The 19,710-nt window shown below is 42.2% G+C and overlaps 1 protein-coding gene across 1 annotated transcript in view; it reads left to right on the forward strand.

Annotated features, from left to right (window-relative positions):
* Positions 1 to 18,977, forward strand: part of Fam234b (family with sequence similarity 234 member B) — a 33,760-nt gene extending 14,783 nt beyond the window's left edge. Inside the window, exons 4-13 of the mRNA XM_076852683.1 lie at positions 1,090 to 1,278; positions 2,307 to 2,437; positions 5,802 to 5,949; positions 6,290 to 6,431; positions 7,753 to 7,896; positions 8,550 to 8,631; positions 11,820 to 11,975; positions 14,207 to 14,324; positions 15,774 to 15,994; positions 16,594 to 18,977. Coding sequence (XP_076708798.1) covers positions 1,090 to 1,278; positions 2,307 to 2,437; positions 5,802 to 5,949; positions 6,290 to 6,431; positions 7,753 to 7,896; positions 8,550 to 8,631; positions 11,820 to 11,975; positions 14,207 to 14,324; positions 15,774 to 15,994; positions 16,594 to 16,599 — 1,337 coding nt within the window. The 3' untranslated portion in view covers positions 16,600 to 18,977. The remainder of the gene's footprint in view (positions 1 to 1,089; positions 1,279 to 2,306; positions 2,438 to 5,801; positions 5,950 to 6,289; positions 6,432 to 7,752; positions 7,897 to 8,549; positions 8,632 to 11,819; positions 11,976 to 14,206; positions 14,325 to 15,773; positions 15,995 to 16,593) is intronic.
* Positions 18,978 to 19,710: the final 733 nt, after the last annotated feature.

A 19,710-nucleotide genomic window follows, 5' to 3' on the forward strand; every position in this document is an offset into this window, starting at 1 on the left:
CTAGAGAAACAAACGAACAAACAAAAAAAAAACAGTCATTGAATGGATATGGAGTTTGTAGGGCCCTTACCTAGGAAGAACAGCACAGGATATTAACCATAGCATCTGAGGATCTCAGAAATCTAGAACTGACACATGTCACCTCTGTTTGTCCTGTGTATCTGTTTCTGACAGTTAGATCTGAAACAGCAAGCCACAGTTTGTCATTTGTTTTTAGGTCACATATTTGATTAGTAATACTGAGGAATAGGTAAAATGAAGCTCAAAACTTAGCTTTCTTTATCTTAGTTGTTGCTGTAAGTGGAAAGTGTGTGAGATGAGCCAAGCTGTCCCTGTTCTGAAAGTGAAAGTACAACTGGCAAGAGGGTCATTATTCTGCTGTTCATTAAGTTACACAATGGCTTATTTACTAGAGAGGGGAGCTGCTCTAGTTCCCCGCCGGCTATCCTTGGACCTAGGTTTTGACTCTTCCCGTGTATTATTCTCTCCTGCCCAAGACCAGATCAGCTGCTTCATGGAAACATTTTTTTTTTCCTGTTCTCAGGGAGCATTTGCTACTGATGATTAGGATTCAAGTATTTTTCCTCCTACTTTTCATGTATCCTAGATCAGCCTCACATTTCTGAACATATACCTTCTCTTTTCTTCTTTTTTTTTTTTTTTTTTTTTGGTTCTCAAGAACCATCTTTCCATATTTTGGATTTTGCTCCTGTCTTTTGTTCAGCAAACAATTGGTTGCTATGTGTACCAGGCATTTTGCAAGGTGCTGAGTATATATAAACAGTCCTTGTCCTTCAGGATGTCACTATTTAGTGGTGGCCAAGGTAGCAGATAGATAAATGGATATGTTGGCAAAGCCGAAAAAGTGGACATGCAGGGAGGCAGCACAGAGGAGGCCAGTGTCTTAGGAGCAGAGAGGACAGGTACTCTGAGGGAACTGTGTAGTCAGAAATATGGGAGGGAGCTGAACACACTAGTGTGAGCTTCTGCCTTAGCACCCTTCACTTTTGGTGTTCAGGCCTCCTGCTCATCTCTACCTCTTATCTCTCCTGCCTCCTTTCCTTTCTTATCACCTTTGTGTGCTTTTAGGTAGCTCCAGATCAACTGCTAATCTCCTGTGCCTTTCGGGAATGAATGGCAGCACACTGTGGTCCAGTCCCCTCCCAGAAGAGGCCCAAGATATCACATGTTTGGATCTCATGCCAGGAAGTGTGGCTGAAATCATCTGCCTTGTGACAGGAACACGCAAGATGCTCAGTGCATTCAATGCAACATCAGGTAAAGATCGTTTGCCCCCAAAGTCTTTGCTCCAGTGAGCCATGATTTTGTGTTAGAACAATCTGGTAGAGAAGGGACTTTTTTACCCTGACAGAGTGGAAAGTTTGATTTGCTGCTCTGGAAGTGGTTATTAAGGGAATAAGATAAGAAGTCTGGGCAGGTTGAGTAAATAGATCCATGTTTCAACCCGTTTGGGGTAAGATGGGATAAACCCAGTTACCTAGACAGAAACTGCCCCGAGGCCTCTGGTTTGTAAATAGTCTCCCTGCTCAATGGTTGTCTTTGTAAAAAGACAAATGAGGTGGTCCCTTCCTATTTGATACACATGGGGTCCATATGTAAACTTGGGTGTTAACTACTTAAAAATATTGCAGTGAAGAAATGAAAGCTTATTGAAACACGTTCATTCGATATTTTAGCTTCTTGTTGCTTTTAGACACCCAAGACAAAAGAAAGAAAAAGAGTCAAAATGTAATGAAGGCTCCTTTCAGAGTCATAAGCTACTGCTAGAATGCTTGCTGTCTCCGGGGGTTACACACTCATCCTCCCCAGGTTTAGAGATTGGGGTGCTTCTGAGTGAAACAACAAACAAACAAACAAAAGAATACAGTTAGCTCTAGAACTGAAGTTCTCTTGACTACCTCCTGCCATATCCCTGGTGCTTACTTATGTGACCCTGTGGGAAAAGGCACCAGAGTGGGTCTTCTGGTCGGTGCCCTTGGCTGGCTTTGGGTGGTATTAAAGTACCCTCTAACGGTTTCATTCTCCACCCCAGTGGAGCCAGCTCTGGAGAGACTATATTACCTCCTCAAAAGTCTTGGTGTGAGGTTGTTAGATGGATGTGGACTTCAGATCACATCTCCTGACCCCTTTGTCCCCAGTAAGATAAAAGCAAAAGAGAAAAAGTAAGGTGTCACTGTCTATTGTTGAGCCTTGGGAGTGTCCCTTTTCTGGCCTGGGAACATGGCATCTGCCTTTTCTAGAGGCAGAAAGTTGTACTAGTGATCAGCCTATTTGTCCTTCCCTAGGAAAAGCCATCTGGACTTTAAACCCAAATTACCTGTCCAATGGTACCTTGGCTGCCCCGGTGGTGTTGCTGCCAGACTTGGATGAGGACCATGTCAGAGATCTAGTGGTTCTGGCCATTGGGGAAACGCAGGTATGCTCTCTATTAATTTTGTTTGTCTTTTTTTTTTACTTCAATTTTAGTTGTCTCAGTTTCTAATGTTGTTATTATAAATACTGCTTGAAACTTTCTTTTTATAAGGGCTTAGGTTTAAATAAATTCTGTTGGTGAGGTTAAGTGTACAAATGAGCATTATGAACCCATTTTTCCCAGCAGTTTCATTATGATTCCATGGACTGTGGTTTAGTTGAGCTTTGAAGCCAGCAGTCTGTGTGTAAATTCCTCCTCTACCACTCTGTAGCTTTGTGGATTTGGGCAAGCCAAAGAACCTATCCATGTTCTGGATTCTTCTGTAAAAATGGAGTGCTGTATCTACTCATAAGATTGTTACGAAAAATAGAACTAACATATGTAAAGTGCCTAGGAGAGTGCTTATTGTTACCATGTAAAGGTATTGTTAGTTTTACTGTATTTACTATACACATTTTTAAATTTTATTTCAACTACAAAACAGGAGAGACTGATAGAAAATTTATTAAATAGATTCATAGAAAAAAATCTTAAGTCAAATGATAAAATCAGTGATCTAATGAAGAAGAATTATAGCCTATGCTGTGACAAGATAGTTTAATTCTATAATAGTGACCTCTAAAATATAGATGTATCAATTATGGCTAGTTATTCTGTAGACAGATAAAGTAATAGTGTTTTCCCCAAATCACAGAAAAAACTAAATTCAAGTTTTACTCCTGAAGCACTTTTTAGAGCTTTTTTTCGGTTTCTCTAACACTTTCTCAGACTTTCTAGTATGAGACTGTCAAGGAAATGCTTATGAACAAAAGAACAAATGGCAATGGATGTTTGTGAGAAAATGTGGATGCAGATAAGTTTGCCTCATTTGATTGTTTTAATTTTAAACTAAAGGACCTTGTGAGTTCTTTCTGTTGGTTTTCTTCAACTGGCAGCTTGGTCTCCAAGTGAACCTGAACCAAGAATTCAGGAATTATTCACATAATCATTATGAATAAAGAAACTGTGGTCTATGGAAAATTTTAATTATTACCTCTAGTCGGGAGTGATTTTCTAAAGGTCCAAAAGGGGAGAAATCTGGGGTGTTTCATTCTAATGGAATTCAGCACAGGCAGAACAAGGCCCTGAGCATGTTTATAAGCAGAACAAATTCAGAGATCTTGTTCTTAGTACCCCATCTGTCTCTTATAGCCGTGGTAACCGAGGGATAGTGGTTCAGGCCATTAGGGGACCCTCCATTAGAGGAGTCAGCTTTTCATCTGCTCTTACTTTGCCTTTTTAAAAATTATTACTTTGTCTCTATTTAGTGTATTGCTCAGCTTGCCTCACAAAATCTACTCATTTGCACAATAGTGTACAGATATGGAATATGTTATGCTTGAAAAGTGATAGTTCCAGAAAATTCTTGGAGAAGTGATTGATTTAGAGCTGCAGCTTCATTTTTATTCTAATCTCTTTGCCCTCTTTACAAGCAACAGAGAAAGTGGGAGCCATGTAAGCCATAGACACGGAAGGAACTGTTTTCATAAGAATGGAAACATATTAGGTCAGTGCCCTAGTGATTGTATCCTTAGGTCTCAGGTTAGTGTGAACTGAGTTTGGGAGAACTGGACCTGGCTTGGGATTAGGGAATGGATCTAGACTAGAAAGTTAGGAGGAGGGATTTTAGAAGCCAAGCGGTTGCTGCTCTCACACCATGCTGTGATATCTGGGTCTGATTCCAGACACACTGGCACCTGTGCTCTTCTTGCACACTCAGGTGATGGGAAGAACACTCATTTGTGGGTGGTCCATTTCATTGTTAGTTAGCTCTAGAAATTATTCTATTAGTGAGAAATGTGCTTTCTCATAGCTTCCATTCATTGTTCTAGCTTCAGCTTAGTAGAGCTACTCTGAATGAGTCTAATCCCTGAGTTCAGTTAGCTTGGTCTCTCTAAGCTTGCTGTTCTCAAGGCCAAATATCTTAGGGTTTTTTTTTTTTTTTTTTTTTTTTTTTGTGGTATTGGGGATTGAACCCAGGGCCTTGTACATGTGAGGCAAGCACTCTACCAACTGAACTATAGCCCCATTCCAAATATCTTAGTTTCTTATATTGTTCCCCCAGTTGCTGGAAGTCCCAGCCTCTCTTTTTCTTGATTTCTTTCCCTTTGCACTTCACAGGTTATCTCTTTTAAATGTGGTACCCATATCTGCAAATGGTATTTTATTCTTAGTTTAATGAATTATACCATCCTGAGGAAACTGACTTTTTAAATGAAGACTCTATATCTAGTTTTGCAGTCAAAGATTACAGTAACCTAAGATTTGCTCTTTGTTTTTATTCCCAGTGAAGCACCCATATCTTTTAAGTAATCATTAGTTAATAGACCAATATTTTTTCTAACAGATTTTGACTCATCTTCTAGCCTAAGACCTTTTTGAATTTGGAGTCTGTCATATAGCATATTAGCTATTCCTCTCAGCTTTGTGATAAACTTGAATTCTATTTAAATTTTTGATAAAAAATGTCTAAAAGGAATGAGGCAATAGCAGAGTGTTATGACATTCTAAAAACATCCCTCTGGATTAGTATTGACTCCATGAATACCATATTTCTTTATCTTGTCCATAAGAATTCATGATAAAACACTTTATCAAAAGCTTTACTGAAGTTAAGATATTGGCATAGTTTCTGTATTTCCCAACCCGGTGACTCCTCAAATAAAGAACCCTCTAGAGATAAGGTTGATAAACTATGCCCTGCAGGCCAAATTTGGCCCTCTATTTACTTTCGTGAATAAAGTTTATTGGAACACAGCCATACTCATTTATTTATGTGTTTTCTATGGTTGTTTTTATGCTAGATCCAAATAGGAGGGTTGTTGCTATGGAGACCATGTGGTTAGCAAAGCCTAAAATATTTACTACCTGGCCTTTCACAGGAAAGGTTTGCCTGTCTCTAAGAGTGAAGTTGACAGTGGTCAGACATCTGATGTTGTGATGGGAAAGCTCTGCCTGTAGTGGTTCTAGCTGGGGCTGAATATTACTGAGGGCTTCAGGGTATAGGAGTAAAGACCTGAGGTTAGCCAATCCTGTATTCAGCTCTAGGCTAGAATTGTGTGTCTTTGAAGACTGGGCAGTCAGCAACACTTGTGCTTCAGAGAAATTGTCTGATGCAAAGGTGCCCTTTGCATGTACTCATCAGAGGATGGGCTGTTCACTCATTTCTTACTTTCAGGGAAATTACCAAAGCAGCCTTGGCCTGTGGTTTCTAGCTTTGGGAATTTTAAGCCCTTGGCTGAACAGGAGGCAATGACTGTCAGGAGAGGCTGTTTGATTAGGAAATGAAGGGCTTCTATTGACTTGACCCCTTTTTTCACTTCTTCAGCCAGATCTATGCTTTCTGCTGGTGTCTGGCCGGACGGGGAATCCAATAGGCCGACCCGTGAAGTACAACATTGTGGGAGTAGGGAATCTGATTGGTCCTCAGGTTTACATCACTGCAAATGGAGCTGTCTACATCCTGTTTGGCTTTGGTAAGGAGCAAGGCTAATTTTCACTACTGTTCCCCTCCGGTATATGTAACCAGGGAGGTGGAAGGTCAGGCATTGCAGAGCCAGCTCTTTCATTGCCTCCACTGCAGGGCACTTTCCCCTCAATAGATTGTGAGCCCTGCTTTCCCTTGCTGCCTTCTCTGGAGAGAAGACTCTGTCCAGCATTTGCCTAATCACTTCCACACCCATTCCGTGTGTGGGACCAGGTTGAGCAGGGTCTCCTAGACCTATCTAATTGGCTCTGGGTCTCTGGCTCAGGTCCCCACCCTGGGATAGTCCTGTTAAATTTAATTCTCAGTGTTGATTCTTCCTGTGGTGCTAGGAAATATACAAGCTGTCGCCCTGCGGGACATTTTTGTTCAGGCCCAAAATCGAGACAGCTCACCACCTTCTCTGCAGATAGAAGAGCCAGAATGGGAGAAAAGAAGATCCATCAACTTGTCTGAGCTCATTGACGTGTACAGGTAGGGCAAACCTTGAACTTGGGTAGTTCGAGGTCTCCTGAGAACTCATATGCTATGGAATCTCTAAATTTGGTTGGGCTGGTGAATGTGTGGGCAGAGATTAGGGGAAACAGTGCCAGGCTTAATATACCATCTTCTGATGTGGTGAATTTTCTCCTCTTGATCACATAATGTATTAGTATCTATGTGTTTGTGCCCATGATGTACGATCACTTCACACATAGGTTGCAAGAAAGGATATTTGGTTGAGTCAGAGTAGTGATGGGAAGATAGATTCATTTGAAATAACTCTTCATAAAGCTGTGAATAACTATCTGGCCTACTCTATCCTGTGTTTTTCTTTTAGTTGAAGAATCATTTCAGTAGAAGCAAGGATAGCGTCCATGAAATCTTACTTTTAAATTTTTATCTGTTTCTTAACTAAAAGCATGTAGTTGTCATATGCAGTGAATTTGTACCCATCTAGCCCTCTGCTGGGGTAATAATTGTTTTGTTCTTTTCTACCAGAAGTTGCAAATCATTTTCTAGCATTTTTTGAGGGGCAGTATCATATTGTTTCAGTGAATTTGACAGGAATTAAACAGACTGGCCCAGTGGTATAGAGAAAGGAAGAATTTGATGAAGTGCAAGCCAGGAATTGCTGTCCAACCTCACTGACAATTTCAGGCATCCTGTCCTGCTCTCCATCTGTCTTCTCTGCCATTATCCTTGGCTCTTTTCCTCTCTCTGAGTTTCCAATGTGAGAGACATGGCACAATAGCACTTTTCCTTTGAGTTTGTTTTGGACTTACATGGAATTTTCAAGAGAACCTTGGTTTCTAAGGATCAAGAAAGTGAGATTAAATGGGAATGATAAAGCACCCCATGGTTGGAAATGGATGTAAGAGCACAGCTGTCTGTCTGTATTCATGGAGTCCACATTTGTTATTCAACCAGCTGAAGATTGGAAATCTCAGGGAAAATTTTTTATCTGTATTGAACATGTCCACTCATTTTTTTCCTTGTCCTTATTCCCTCAACAATAGAGTATAACAACTATTTACATGGCATTTACATGATACTAGGTTTTATCAGTAATCTAGTGAAATTTTAAAGTCTGCAGGAGGATGTAAACTGTGTGTAGGTACTATACTGTTTTATTTAAGGACTTGAGTAACTGTGGATTTTGGTATTTGCAGGGGTCCTGGCACCAATCCCCCATGATTGCCCAGGGACAATTTTATATGCAAGCACACATAGAGTGAGAGAAAAAGCTAAAATAAATGGTTTCAGGAATCTCATTCACTCCAGGGGCTAACTGTTGGGGTCTTGTTTAATCCAGTGATGGTGTTGAACTACTCCAGATGGTAAAGGCGCCAGATTCCAACTGCAGCAATCTCCTGGTTACAACCAGACAAGGCCTGGTCTTGCTTCGGGGACAAAACCTTACACCTTACTGGACACTGAGCCTTCAAGGCCTACGCAGGTTCGTAGACTGCTCCTGCTCCTGTTTGCTGGTTTGATCTACTGTCTTTATTTATTTGTTTATTTTTATGTGGTGCTAAGGATTGAACTGAGTACCTCACACACTAGGCAAAAGTGCTCTGTGACTGAGCTATAGCCCCAGCCTCTCTTTTCTTTTTATTTTACTTACTTAATTTACTTACTTGTTTGCTTTCTGTACTGGGAATTGAATCTAAGGGTGCCCTACCATCGAGTTACACCACTAGTCCTTTTTATTTGTTTCTTTTTTTAAAATTTCAAGACAGCATCTTCCTGAAGTCCTGAATCCGGCCTCAAACTTGAGAACCTCTTGGCTCAGCTTCCTGAGTAGCTGGAATTATAGCTGTGTGTCCCATGTTCAGCTGTTTTTTTTAAAAAGTTATTTTGTTTTATTTTGAGATAGGGTCTTTCTAAGTTGTTCAGGCTGCTTTTGAACTTGTGATTCTTCTGTCTCAGTAATGTAGCTGGGATTACAGGCACAGGCGACCATGTTCAGCTTCACTTTCAAAGCACATGAAACAATTTAAAAATTTACCTAGAACATTTACTTGATATCTGGCATTTGCAAGAGAAAGAAGGGAAGGAGTTCCTTGTTTTCTTATTCACTATTGATTGCTTCCTTGTCCTTATTTGCAGCCAGCCTACTCCTGGGTATTTCACTGATGATCAAACATTAGACTTCCTTCTGCAGATACAGGATGGACTTGGGATGAAAAAGGTAAAATGCTGGGACTCAAATCCGTCAAAACTTATATAAACTATATGCTTTGTGTCCATCTCTGTGCTAGACTTAAGAAATAAGAATCTAAAAATGGTCTCATCCTTGAAAGAACTCCAAAGTCTAACTGAATGGGTAAAATGAGAACTCAAAATTCACTGCTAAGACATAAAGCACTGAAAGTATTTCTGGCTAATTTCATTCCTGTACAGAAGTTCCTGCTAGATCCTTAACTTACAGTTAGACAGGAGGAACCTTCTGAAATTTCTTGATAGGGTAAAGGCAGCTATTAAAAGAATGGAATGAAACCAACCTAGATGCCGTTCAACAGATGAATAGATAAAGAAAATGTGGTATATGTGTGTGTGTGTGTGTATATATCACTCAGCTTTAAAGAAGAATGAAATTATGGCATTTATAGGTAAATGAATGTGAATGGAGCTGGAGAATATCATGTTAAATGAAATAAGCCAAACCCCAAAAACCAAAGGCTGAATGTTTTCTCTGATAAGCGAATGTTGATCCATAATGGGAGGCAGGGCGTAGTAGGAAAGAATGAAGGAATTTTGGATTGGGCAGAGGGGAGTGAAGAGATGGGAAGGGGTGTGAGGGTGGGAAGGATGGTGGAATGAGAGGGACATTATTACCTTATATACATGTATAATTACACTACAGGTGTGACTCTGCACCATGTACAGCAGGAGGACTGAGAAGTTGTGCTCCATGTGTGTACAATGTGTCAAAATGTATTCTACTGTCATGTATAACTAATTAGAACAAACTAAAAAAAATAACAAAGGAATGTGATACTTCAGAGCAAGTATGTTTCAGAGAAGGCAGGGTATCTGTGGCAGCTGGGTTTTTAGTGGAAGACTTTGTATAAAAGATGGAAATATGATTAGAGACTTTAAGATTGAATTTATGTGGATGGGACAGCAGGCTAGGTCAGGAACACCAAGACCAGAGGCCCAGAGACAGAAATGGTATGGCATGTTCCAGAGACACAGAATAGATCTTTCTGATTTTCGGGGAGGCTGCATGTTGTGTGGGTTTAATGTTTGGCTGGACCATTGTCATTTCTTTAATATTACAGGCAGAATTGTAGAATTTTAAAAATTCATTTTTTATAATTGGCTTAGAAAAATACATATCTATATGTTGCACAATGTTCCCTGAGAGAAAATAATTGAACAAACACTGACTCATCCCCTCTAGGGTGTGTCAAGTTCTGTGTTAGATGTTAAAGATGTGAAACGAGTGAAGACAGGGCTGCTTCTCTTGGGGCACCTAGGCCACCTAGGCTAGAAAGTGCTGTTAGGGGTGTTTGCACATGATTCCCACAGCACCCAGGAGCAGGAGGGGTGCAGGAGAGCTAGAGGGCCAGGGAGTCGAGATGCTGCATGTCAGTCAGGGGTTGCATGTGCAGAATCATGGCAGTGGAGCAAGGTTTGCTGAGAGAGAGAGAGAGAAGGATGCCTGAGCACATTTCTGTGGGAGAGATCAGAGTGACTCAGCTTGAGTGGGCCCTGAAGGCAGGCTGCGGGATGTGGGTGGGGTATGGATGCCACAGAGTTATTTGGTCACAGGCAGAGGACAGATGTGAAGGTAGAAGGGAGAGTCTTCCAGCAGTGAGAAGTGAAGTCTGATTGTACTCTGAAAGAATTTCAAATAGGTTTGGCTTATTTTATTGACATTCCCAGGAGGATTATGGGAGAAGGTTGTTTATGCACTGAGATACGGAAGATTTCAGGCCTGGGTTTTAATCCTGGCTCCATTACTTACTGGTGATGTTGGGCGAATTACATAATTTCACCTCACTGTTTGCATCTGTAAACAGGAGCAGTAAGTAATATTGCCTGCCTTCAGGGGGTTGTCATGGCAGTTGAATATGATACTGCAGGTGTGTGACTAGATACAGTTTTCAGTGTGGTGCTTCTAGGCTTCTTTTCTCCCCACAACTACCAAAGGGAATCTCTACTGCTTGTGTGTTTCTCCTCCCTGCTGCCCAGTGGTCTCCAGGAGTAGGGCAAGTGACTGTCCCGAAAGGGCTGGGTCTTCCACTTACTGAAGAGCAGAGACATGGAGGAGAGGGAGTAAGAACCCTGGATAAGAGATGGTGGGGGAGTTTCTTGGGGATTTGGGAAAATGACAGGTTCTAGATCTATGAAGTTTGAGGTTTTGGGGGTAAAAGGAGGTATAAGTGCTGCTGGGGATTGTGAATTTGACTTATTAGCCTTTGAGAAATGCAGATGTGGAAATACCTCTTGGTTTGTTTATGCCTGTTAAGTCTGTGCTCCTTTAAATTTGAGACTATCCTAGGGCTCCAGTACACATGCCATGACTCAGTAGGGTTAAATTCATAAAGCTCGTAATGCAGTGCCTGGTATTCACTTAGTTGCTTCCTGTGGTTATGGGAGGGAAAGAACAGCAATGCGGCCTGCTGTTGGCATCTAGTTTCAATACTATTATGGTAGAATGGCTTTGCTGAGACTGTCTTAAACGTGGGACAATCCCAGTGACTCTGTTTCTGAGAATCCTGTCCTCACCTGTAAAATGAGGTGGACTTGATGATTTATAATATCCTCTTGAAAAGAACTATAAAGTTCCTTAAGCTCTATTAAAAGGGAACAAGAACTACAGAAATTTGGATACCGGTCCCTCCTCATCCCATTATTTGATGTTCTCTGAACTCCCGGGTTGCTTATCTCTCAGAAACTCAACCTCTGAATGCAGTTGGCTCTCCCCATATCTTTGGGTTCTACATTGGGATATTCAGCCAACTGTGGATTAAAAAATATTTGGAAGAAAACATGTGGGTGCACTGAACACTTAGACTTTTTTTTTCTTGTCACTAGTCCCTAAACAAATAATATAGCAACTATTTCCATGGCATTTACATTGTGTAGGGTATTAAAAGGAACCTAGAGATGATTTGAAGTATAGAGGAGGATGAGCATAGGTTACATGCAGAATCTACACTATTCTGTGTAAGGTGCTTGAACATCCACTGATTTGGGTATTCATGGTGGAGAGGGATTCTGGAGCCAATTCCCTACCAACACGGAGGAAGGCCTGATGGGTATTATTTGAATATTTGTGGTGTTTGCCTTGTTTCTGTTTGGTATGCTTTCTCGGCCTGCTGATTTTCCAAGGACTGGCTGTCTTCACTCTTATTTTCTCTCTTGCAGATGATGGTGGTGGATGGTGACTCTGGCTCCATCGCTTGGAGTTACAGTGTTCCATGTCACATGAAAGATGCACCAACCACCTCAGCAGTGACTTCAGACCAGAAGTCTGTCTTCCTCTTCTGGGCTGAAGGGCTATCACCTGCCTCTCCCAATTCTGTGAGTGAGCCTGGTGGGGGGGGGGGGTCCCCCTTTTCTCTTTGTCACGTGCCAACTGATCTGCAGGGCTGACTGGATCTCAAGGTTTTATCCGAGTGGTCACCTTCGTAGGGTTAGGGGTAGAAACAAATCAGTAAAGGACCTGTGTTCTCCTGAGCCATCTTCCTGCCTTTGCCTTTCGGCCAAGAATGTGAACACTGACCAGGGCCCATAACTGCTCGCTGCCCACAGTGAGAGGCTGGAGAAAGAATAGAAAGTCCTTTCAAGATTCCAGGTCCAAACTCATGTATGCCGCAGTGGCTGAAGAGGAGACGTCATTATGACTGATTTGGAGTGGGCAGAGTGAGTTTCACAAGGGAGTCAGGTTGGGATGGTCTTGGAGGTGAGTGAACTGAGGCTGCAGATGGGCATGTGAAAGAGGCAGAGTAATTGGAGAGGGCCACTGAGTAGGCAAAAGCCGAGAAGTCATTTGGGGGAGTATTGGGACAGAAAGTCTAACACCTAGTAGTCATTTGGGGGAGTATTGGGACAGAAAGTCTAACACTTATAGATTTTATAAAGCCTTACTTGTTATACTGCAGTATTTTAGTGGGGTTGATGAGGCCAAGTGCCACCTAGAATAGGTGCCTAGGCATCTTAAGTAAGCCCGCCCTGACATCTCAACTTAGCACTTACTGTGTGCCAGGCCCTGCGCTCTCTGTGGGGATCTAAGGATAATGGGAAGCAGCCCTGACCCTCTGCAGGAAGCAGATGGTTCAGGGATGAGTGGGAGCTTGATGGACACAGAGTCCCGAATTCATCAACCATGTGTTCTCTTGATAAGCTACTTAACTTTTCTGAGCCCATTAATGAAGATGCTAATATATTTTCTCATTTTGAGGATTAGATTTACTTAAAATCTAGATTACAGTGTTAGCTCTGTCATGCCCTAACATGTGACCACTGGAAGTTCACCTAACCACCCGAGCCACATCTCCAGTGCTTTTTATTTTTATTTTGAGATAGGGTCTCACTAAGTTGTTTAGGGCCTCACTAAGTTGCTAAGGCTAGCTTTGAACTTGTGATCCTTCTGCCTCAGTCTCCCAAGTTTGGAGTTACAGGTGTTACTGCCATGCCCAGCTCACCTAACATTTTGATTTCCTAGTTTCCTACTAGACAAAGGCATGTTACAAATGCTCCAGTGGAGGTACAAATAAGTATAGATGGGTATATAAAAGAAGGGAGAAAGTAATTTTGTTTGGGGTGATAGAGGGACCTTTTCATGAAAAGGTGGCATTTATGTTGGGTACCTGGGGTGGGAAGTATTCTGATGTATGGGTTTGGGGTACAGAGGGTAGTTAGTTGAGCAGGGAAATAATAAGATTGGCAGTCATTAGGTAGAGCCAAGGGAAGCATGTATTTAGAATCATTTTGAGACATTCTTTTTTTTTAAATACCAGGATTGAACCCTGGTTCAAAGGCACTTGATCATTGAGCCATATTCCCAGCCATTTTTTATTTTTTTATTTTGAGATAGGTTCTCACTAAGTTTCTTAGTACCTCCCTAACTACTTGAGGCTGGTTTTGAACCTGCAATCCCCCTACTTCAGCCTCCTGAGCTGCTGGGATTATAGGCATGCACCACCATGCCTGGCTTTATTGAATTATGAGACACTCTTTAAAGTATGGGGTGGGTAGTAAATAATTGCAGTTGAAGTCTCAGAAAGGTAGATTTTTGGTTAAATAGTGCTAGACTTTAGTTTTCAAGCTAAGAAATTTGGGTTTTGTTCTATAGGCAGTGAGGAAAGCACTTGGCTGTTTTATGGTTACGTTAACTGAGACAGAGCACTGTCCCCTCATACCTGGGTGTGTGGAAAAAGCCCTCTTCTATTTTGTGGGCCCCCACCCGTGCTTCTCCTGGTCAGGTGGATTTCCATAAGTAGAAGAAAGGAAGATTCTCTACAGAAGATTCTTCTTAGGTGTGCACTTTTCTCCCCCAGTCCTTTTTCTTTTCTTACATGAGCATTTTCTAGTCATAGATAGGGGTTTGAAGAAGTTAGTGATGAGCCAGTGTTTTGAGCTCTTTGAAGTAACCAATCTCCTGTATGTGGGCATTTCTTTCAAACACGTCCTTGTACTTGGCATTAGGATTTAGCATCTGAGAGAAATGAGTAACCACCACTTTATCCTCTGTCCCCTCATGTGCGGGAGTGTAGTCAGCTTTGCTCTTTCTTTCTGTGGCTTATTGTTAGGATGCCCTCATGGGAGCTGAGCCACCCAGCCTCCACCACCTATACCTCCTGCACCCAGCCTTCCCCTCCATCTTCCTGGACCTGACCAACACCTCGGGCACAGTGACGGCCTCAGAGGGTGAGTTCCAGTGACACTGGGGGTTTGTGTACACTGGTGGGGGGAGAATGTGTACTGGCTGTATGTGAGGATGCCCTTGCCCCACCAAGGGAAGGATATGAGCTTTTTAGGCAACAGCAGCAGGATTTTCCGTGCTGTCCTTGTAGCCAAGGGTGCTGCTCAAGGGCTCCCTCTGGCTAGGAACACCAGGCCAGCAGGGCAAGAGCCCAGAGCCTCTGAATGTGCTGAAATGGAGGTGAAAACACATGGGCACTGCAGAGGGGCTCTTCAGGGATGATGGATGCAGCCCCTCAGCAAAATGTACTAAGCCTCAGCAATGTGCTAGGTGCTGGCAAGACTCCCAGGACATCTTCATGGGGAAGACTAGTTGCTTGACCCTCTGGGAGTATAGGATTTGAAATTGACTGAGAGGAATATAATAGAGGTAGAATATGATTTGTCAGGGCATTGATTTAGTTGGAGTGGGTTTTTTGAATAGTAAACATGTGTATTGCATAGAAATTGGAGTCAAGAGAGAAATCAAAGAAGAAAAATCACCCAGAATCTGGCTGCTCATAACCCCAGTTAACATTTGGAAATGTTCTTCTACTTTACACATCTATCATAAAATTGGGCTCATATATTGGAGACCCCTAATCCAGGAAACTGAAGCCCGAGGCATTCAGCTGCTGCCACCTGCTAGTCTGGCTGGCTGCTGTTCTCCTTTCACAATCCCACCCCCACTGGAAGCTGCTCTTCCTGTTGATGGGTAGGGGATGGGGAGACCACATCTCCTGGCCACATCTGCTTTTTGTTTTTTGTTCATACTCTCTTGCCACTTGTAGACTTGCTCTGTAATTACAAACTCATTCCTAAACTTGGATTAGTGCTGTGGCTCTCATTTATTGGGATGCATTGGGAAGAACTGACCCAGAACCTGTAGTCCTGCCTGCCTACTGGTTGTGGGTCATGGGGGTGGAGGTGAGGTGGAGAGTCTTCCACTTGCAAAATCAGTATTAGTTTAAAATCGTATACAGGGAACATTATGTAATGGTAATCAAGAATCTCAAGGCCATTTTTATTGTAAACACTATTTCAAGATGATGTAAAATCAAGTGACAGATGTGACCATGTTCTGACAATCTGGAAATTCTTGGGCTTTCTAGTCTGTGGGGTTCACTTTTTTACTGAATGCTCACCAGTGGGTGAGTTGCTGAGTTGGGGCTTCCTTGGAGATAGTGTCAGAAAAGTAAAGGCTCAAACACTGAAGAATAAGCTGCTTTTGCTGGCATGCAGTCACTCCTTCACACTTTCTGTTTGGCTCACTTTCTGGCATTTGCTAGGTGCTCAGGAAATTTTTCATATGAAGTAGTGAGTAAATTAATGACTGAAGGTGTTGAGCCAAGCCACTTTCCTGTTACTAGAAGCTGTCTGTCCTTGATAACTGCTCTCATTTTTGTCCTTCCTCAGTTGGAATCAACGACCTCTGGAAAGATGCCTTTTATGTCACCAGGACAACAGGGCCAATCTCTGAAGGGCATCCAGCACCCCTGGTGGTCAGCAAACTTAGTCTGCGGTGGGCATTGATGGAGGGCCAAATGGTCCAGTTGAAGGAGACCACCCCCAAAATTGGCCGTGGGGAGCTGAGAAGATTCCTTTCTAGGATAAAATTTGTTGATTCTCCCTACCAGGTGAATAGCTTCTGAGATCCTTAGTTATTATTATTATTTTTTTGATGGGGGAGCATAGAGTGCTGGGGATTGAACTCAGAGGCACTCAACCGCTGAGCCACATCCCCAGCCCTCTCTTGTATTTTATTTAGAGACAGGGTTCTCACTGAGTTGCTTAGCACCTCACTTTTGCTGAGGCTGGCTTTGAACTTGGAATCCTCCTGCCTCAACCATGAAGACATGGTTCTCAAGTTAATTGTTCTCAGCTGGAAATGGTGTCATCTCCCATAGGAGACATTTGAAAGAATGTGGTCCCAGTGACTGAAGGGAATGGATCCTACTGGTATTTTGGGGTTAGGAGCCAGTGATGTGGGCATTATGCAGGGCTGGCCAGAGTCACACACTACACAGAATTATCTTGCTGAAAATGCTTTAGTTCAAAGCTCAAGAGCTTATCATGCAGAAGAACAAAGTCTCTGGGCCTTTTTTTGGAGGGAGGAGAGATTCTTACAAACTATTGGGACTAAACAAAAGGAAATGGAGGAATATTCTGACCTTCCATTTCTTTGAGAATTCTTACCATGAAAAAGTGTCACTGATGCTTCTACCTTTTCCTGCAGATCTAGTCTGATGAAATCTTCGGTTTCAGAAGAGATAAACAGAACGGGTCCCTTCTGTCAGTGTAAAAGCAGTTCTTTGGAAAGAAGACTACTGGCCTCATTTTAGTACTCGTTTGTGATCCTTGCACTTTGGAAGGCCTGTTGGAGCTTTTTGATAACAGCATGATTCACTTGGCTGGGGTATCTTACCACCTTTCCAATCCTTGTATTAATCCCCTCTAGGAAGTCAGTGTGGAGAATTTGAAAATGTGAATCTTATAGATGTATTATTATTTTGTATGTCTAATTTATAAACTGTTGCTGGGAAATCCAGTGAAGATGATGGCTAGGAAATATTTTGTTTCACATTATGCTATTTGTATTTTTTAATGTTGTGGTGATGTCATTTTCCAGACATTCCCTAAGATTCAGGGATCCCATTTCCTGTCCTCCTGAAATACATCTGGTCTAGTCATCTTGAGACTTCCAGATGGCCCAATTCCGATTTTGAGGATCATTCATCTTTCTCTCCTTCCACTTTTACCACTTTTACCATGGCTACTTCCCTCCCAACTCTAGAAAGCAGTGATACAGATTGATAGTGGAGGACTGTTAGCCACGTCATGTTTTCATCTATGCCTTTCCTAGATTTGCCATCTACATCAAAGTGGCCATAAGAATAAATGTCCCTATCACAATGGGAGTAAGAAAAATATGGTTTCAATGACCCACCTCTGACGAGGTTTATATGTGGTGTTGTATGGGGTCTCAATGGCTCTGCCATTTGTGGTTCTTGTTGCTGCAGTAACGTCAGAGGGTATATGTGTCTGCTGTCTTCAATTCAGACCTGGAAGCCAGGTCCTGGGAGGCCTGTGTCCTTGTCCTGCTGCATTTTCACTCTGCTTTCTTAGCATCTTCTCCTCTAGGACATCCTCCTCCTCTTCCCTCCCCTGTTTCTCTATTTTATTCAGGGATATGTTCTGGACTTCCTTTGCTACTTGAGTCCAGTGTGCAACCCCTCTGCCCTGCACCTCTCCTTCCTGTACAGCCTTTGAAGCATTGTATTTTGAGAAAATTCTTATGTAAATACTATAACTTTTGTAAATGCTCAAGTTCTTTAGAATTATCTCCAGTGCTTATTTCCCCTTTCTTCTATGTAAATTTGTTGCAACTATTTAAAATTCTCTCCTAAACTTCTAGGCCATTGTCATTGTCTGTATAGCAGAGAATTCCATGATAGCTGATGGAAAAATGCTTTTCTTCTTAACTTTGATAGGTCTGCTCTGAAAATCAGGTTCTCTCCTTGCTTGGGCTTATATCTTTCTAGTTTGTATTAAGGAGCTCCAGGAAAGTATGGATTCCAGATTTTAAGGGATACCTGTTAGTCGCCCAGGGATAGTTATTGTAACATAACTGGAGGTTGGCAGCAATAAATCCAAGCAGGCACATCATGTGACCTGTGTACTGTCTGGCCTGTAGCTTGGCCTCAATAGGTTTCTAGGTACCGCTGCCTTAAGACCCAGAAAGCATATTCGATTTCAATACTTTGGAAGTATGTGCGTCCAACTGACTCTTTGAAGGAATAATGAAGAGGATACCTGGGTATGGAGGTGATCCCAGATTCAAAATTTAAATCTACTTGAGTGTACATGCCTATAAGTAATTTTTAGTAGACTGAACCCCAAAATGGTGTTGTTCCTGTGGCTTGCCAAGCCACCTAGACATAACTACCAAGTTGAGGCTTTCTGGGAAGCCAGCCAATATAGTAAACAATGCAAAGTTGTTTACTGGGGACTTGTTTTGGTGGGATTGTTTCAGCAGAGGACTGTTTGTAGAGTGTGAGTCTCAGACACAGATAAGAGGAAGAATAACGTTGCTGAATTCTCCTTGGTGTTTTGAGAGCTAGCTTAACTTCTCCTTACAAGTTTGAATCTTTGCTTGCTAAATGCAATGAAAGTTCCACATTTACTTCCTTTTGCAGCTAGTATATAAGGATATCAGTAGTGGCTGGAAACTGACCAATGTGGGTGCTGGTCTCTTGTCAAATGTGTCCCTAAACTTCCTTCTTCTTGAAGACAGTCATCCACCCAGAGATCCAAGATAGGAAGTGCTCCTTTCTCTCCACAATCCCAACATGGGGGTGCCGGGCAAAGCCCATACGACCACTGTTTAGAAGTAGTAATGATTTCTGCAATGCAAGGGTCTTCCCTGCCTCTCAGTCTCCCCTCTCCTTCCCTTTGTAAACCCTCCCCTTTGTCCTAGACAACATCCTCACTCTCTTCCAATGTGTGGTCTGGTGATACCAACTAACCCCATGAATGTGAATTGCTATCCTTATTGCCCACATCAAAGATAAGCCTGCTGGTCTGTTGTCAAGAAAGACTATTTAAAATGTGAACTGTTACTGAACAAATAAATACCATGTACAGGAATACACTTGTGCCATTCTCATTCTTCTTGCTATCAAGGATAGAAAAGAGAATGGGGGAGTGGATGGATGGCATTCTTTGTGGAGGAATAGCAGAGCAAGTTTCTCAGAAGGGAGGAGCAGATGGGCGTCTAGAGAGGAGCCTCTGCTCCCATCTCAGTCACTGGAGAAACCCCCATATGATTCTCTTCTGGGAACCATACCCATCTGATTCGCCTTGGTAGGCTGTTTCTAAAAGTGGACTGCATGAGCCTTCTCACATCACACTACCCTCCTAATTGTTTCTAGAATAATATTTAATAACACCTTTATTGGGATCTACTGTGTGGATGCAGGAAATTGTAATAAGCAGTGTGGAGGACACCTGCCCTTCAAATCAACATGCTCAGTAGTGCTTCCATCTTACAGTCTGACTTCTGGGAAAATTTCAGTGGAAATTGAACTCCAATCAAATTACTGTTAATTTGCTCACTTTATTTTTCTATAATTTTCAGACTGATAAGCTGGTTTATAAGACCCTTAAAATCAGGAGCTGTATTTGACTCTCCATTTTATCACCATTGCTTAGCCCAGAACCTGGCACATAAGCAATTGGCAAGAGAGAAAGAAATTCTGAGCCTGGACGTACGGAGGATGGAGGACATGGGAAGAGCTATGGAGGAGAGGGGGCAGTTGTAGTGTCCCTTTGGACTTTGACTTTAAGATACCCT

This window comes from Callospermophilus lateralis, chromosome 4, assembly GCF_048772815.1.
Source record: "Callospermophilus lateralis isolate mCalLat2 chromosome 4, mCalLat2.hap1, whole genome shotgun sequence".
Lineage (NCBI taxonomy): Eukaryota > Metazoa > Chordata > Mammalia > Rodentia > Sciuridae > Callospermophilus > Callospermophilus lateralis.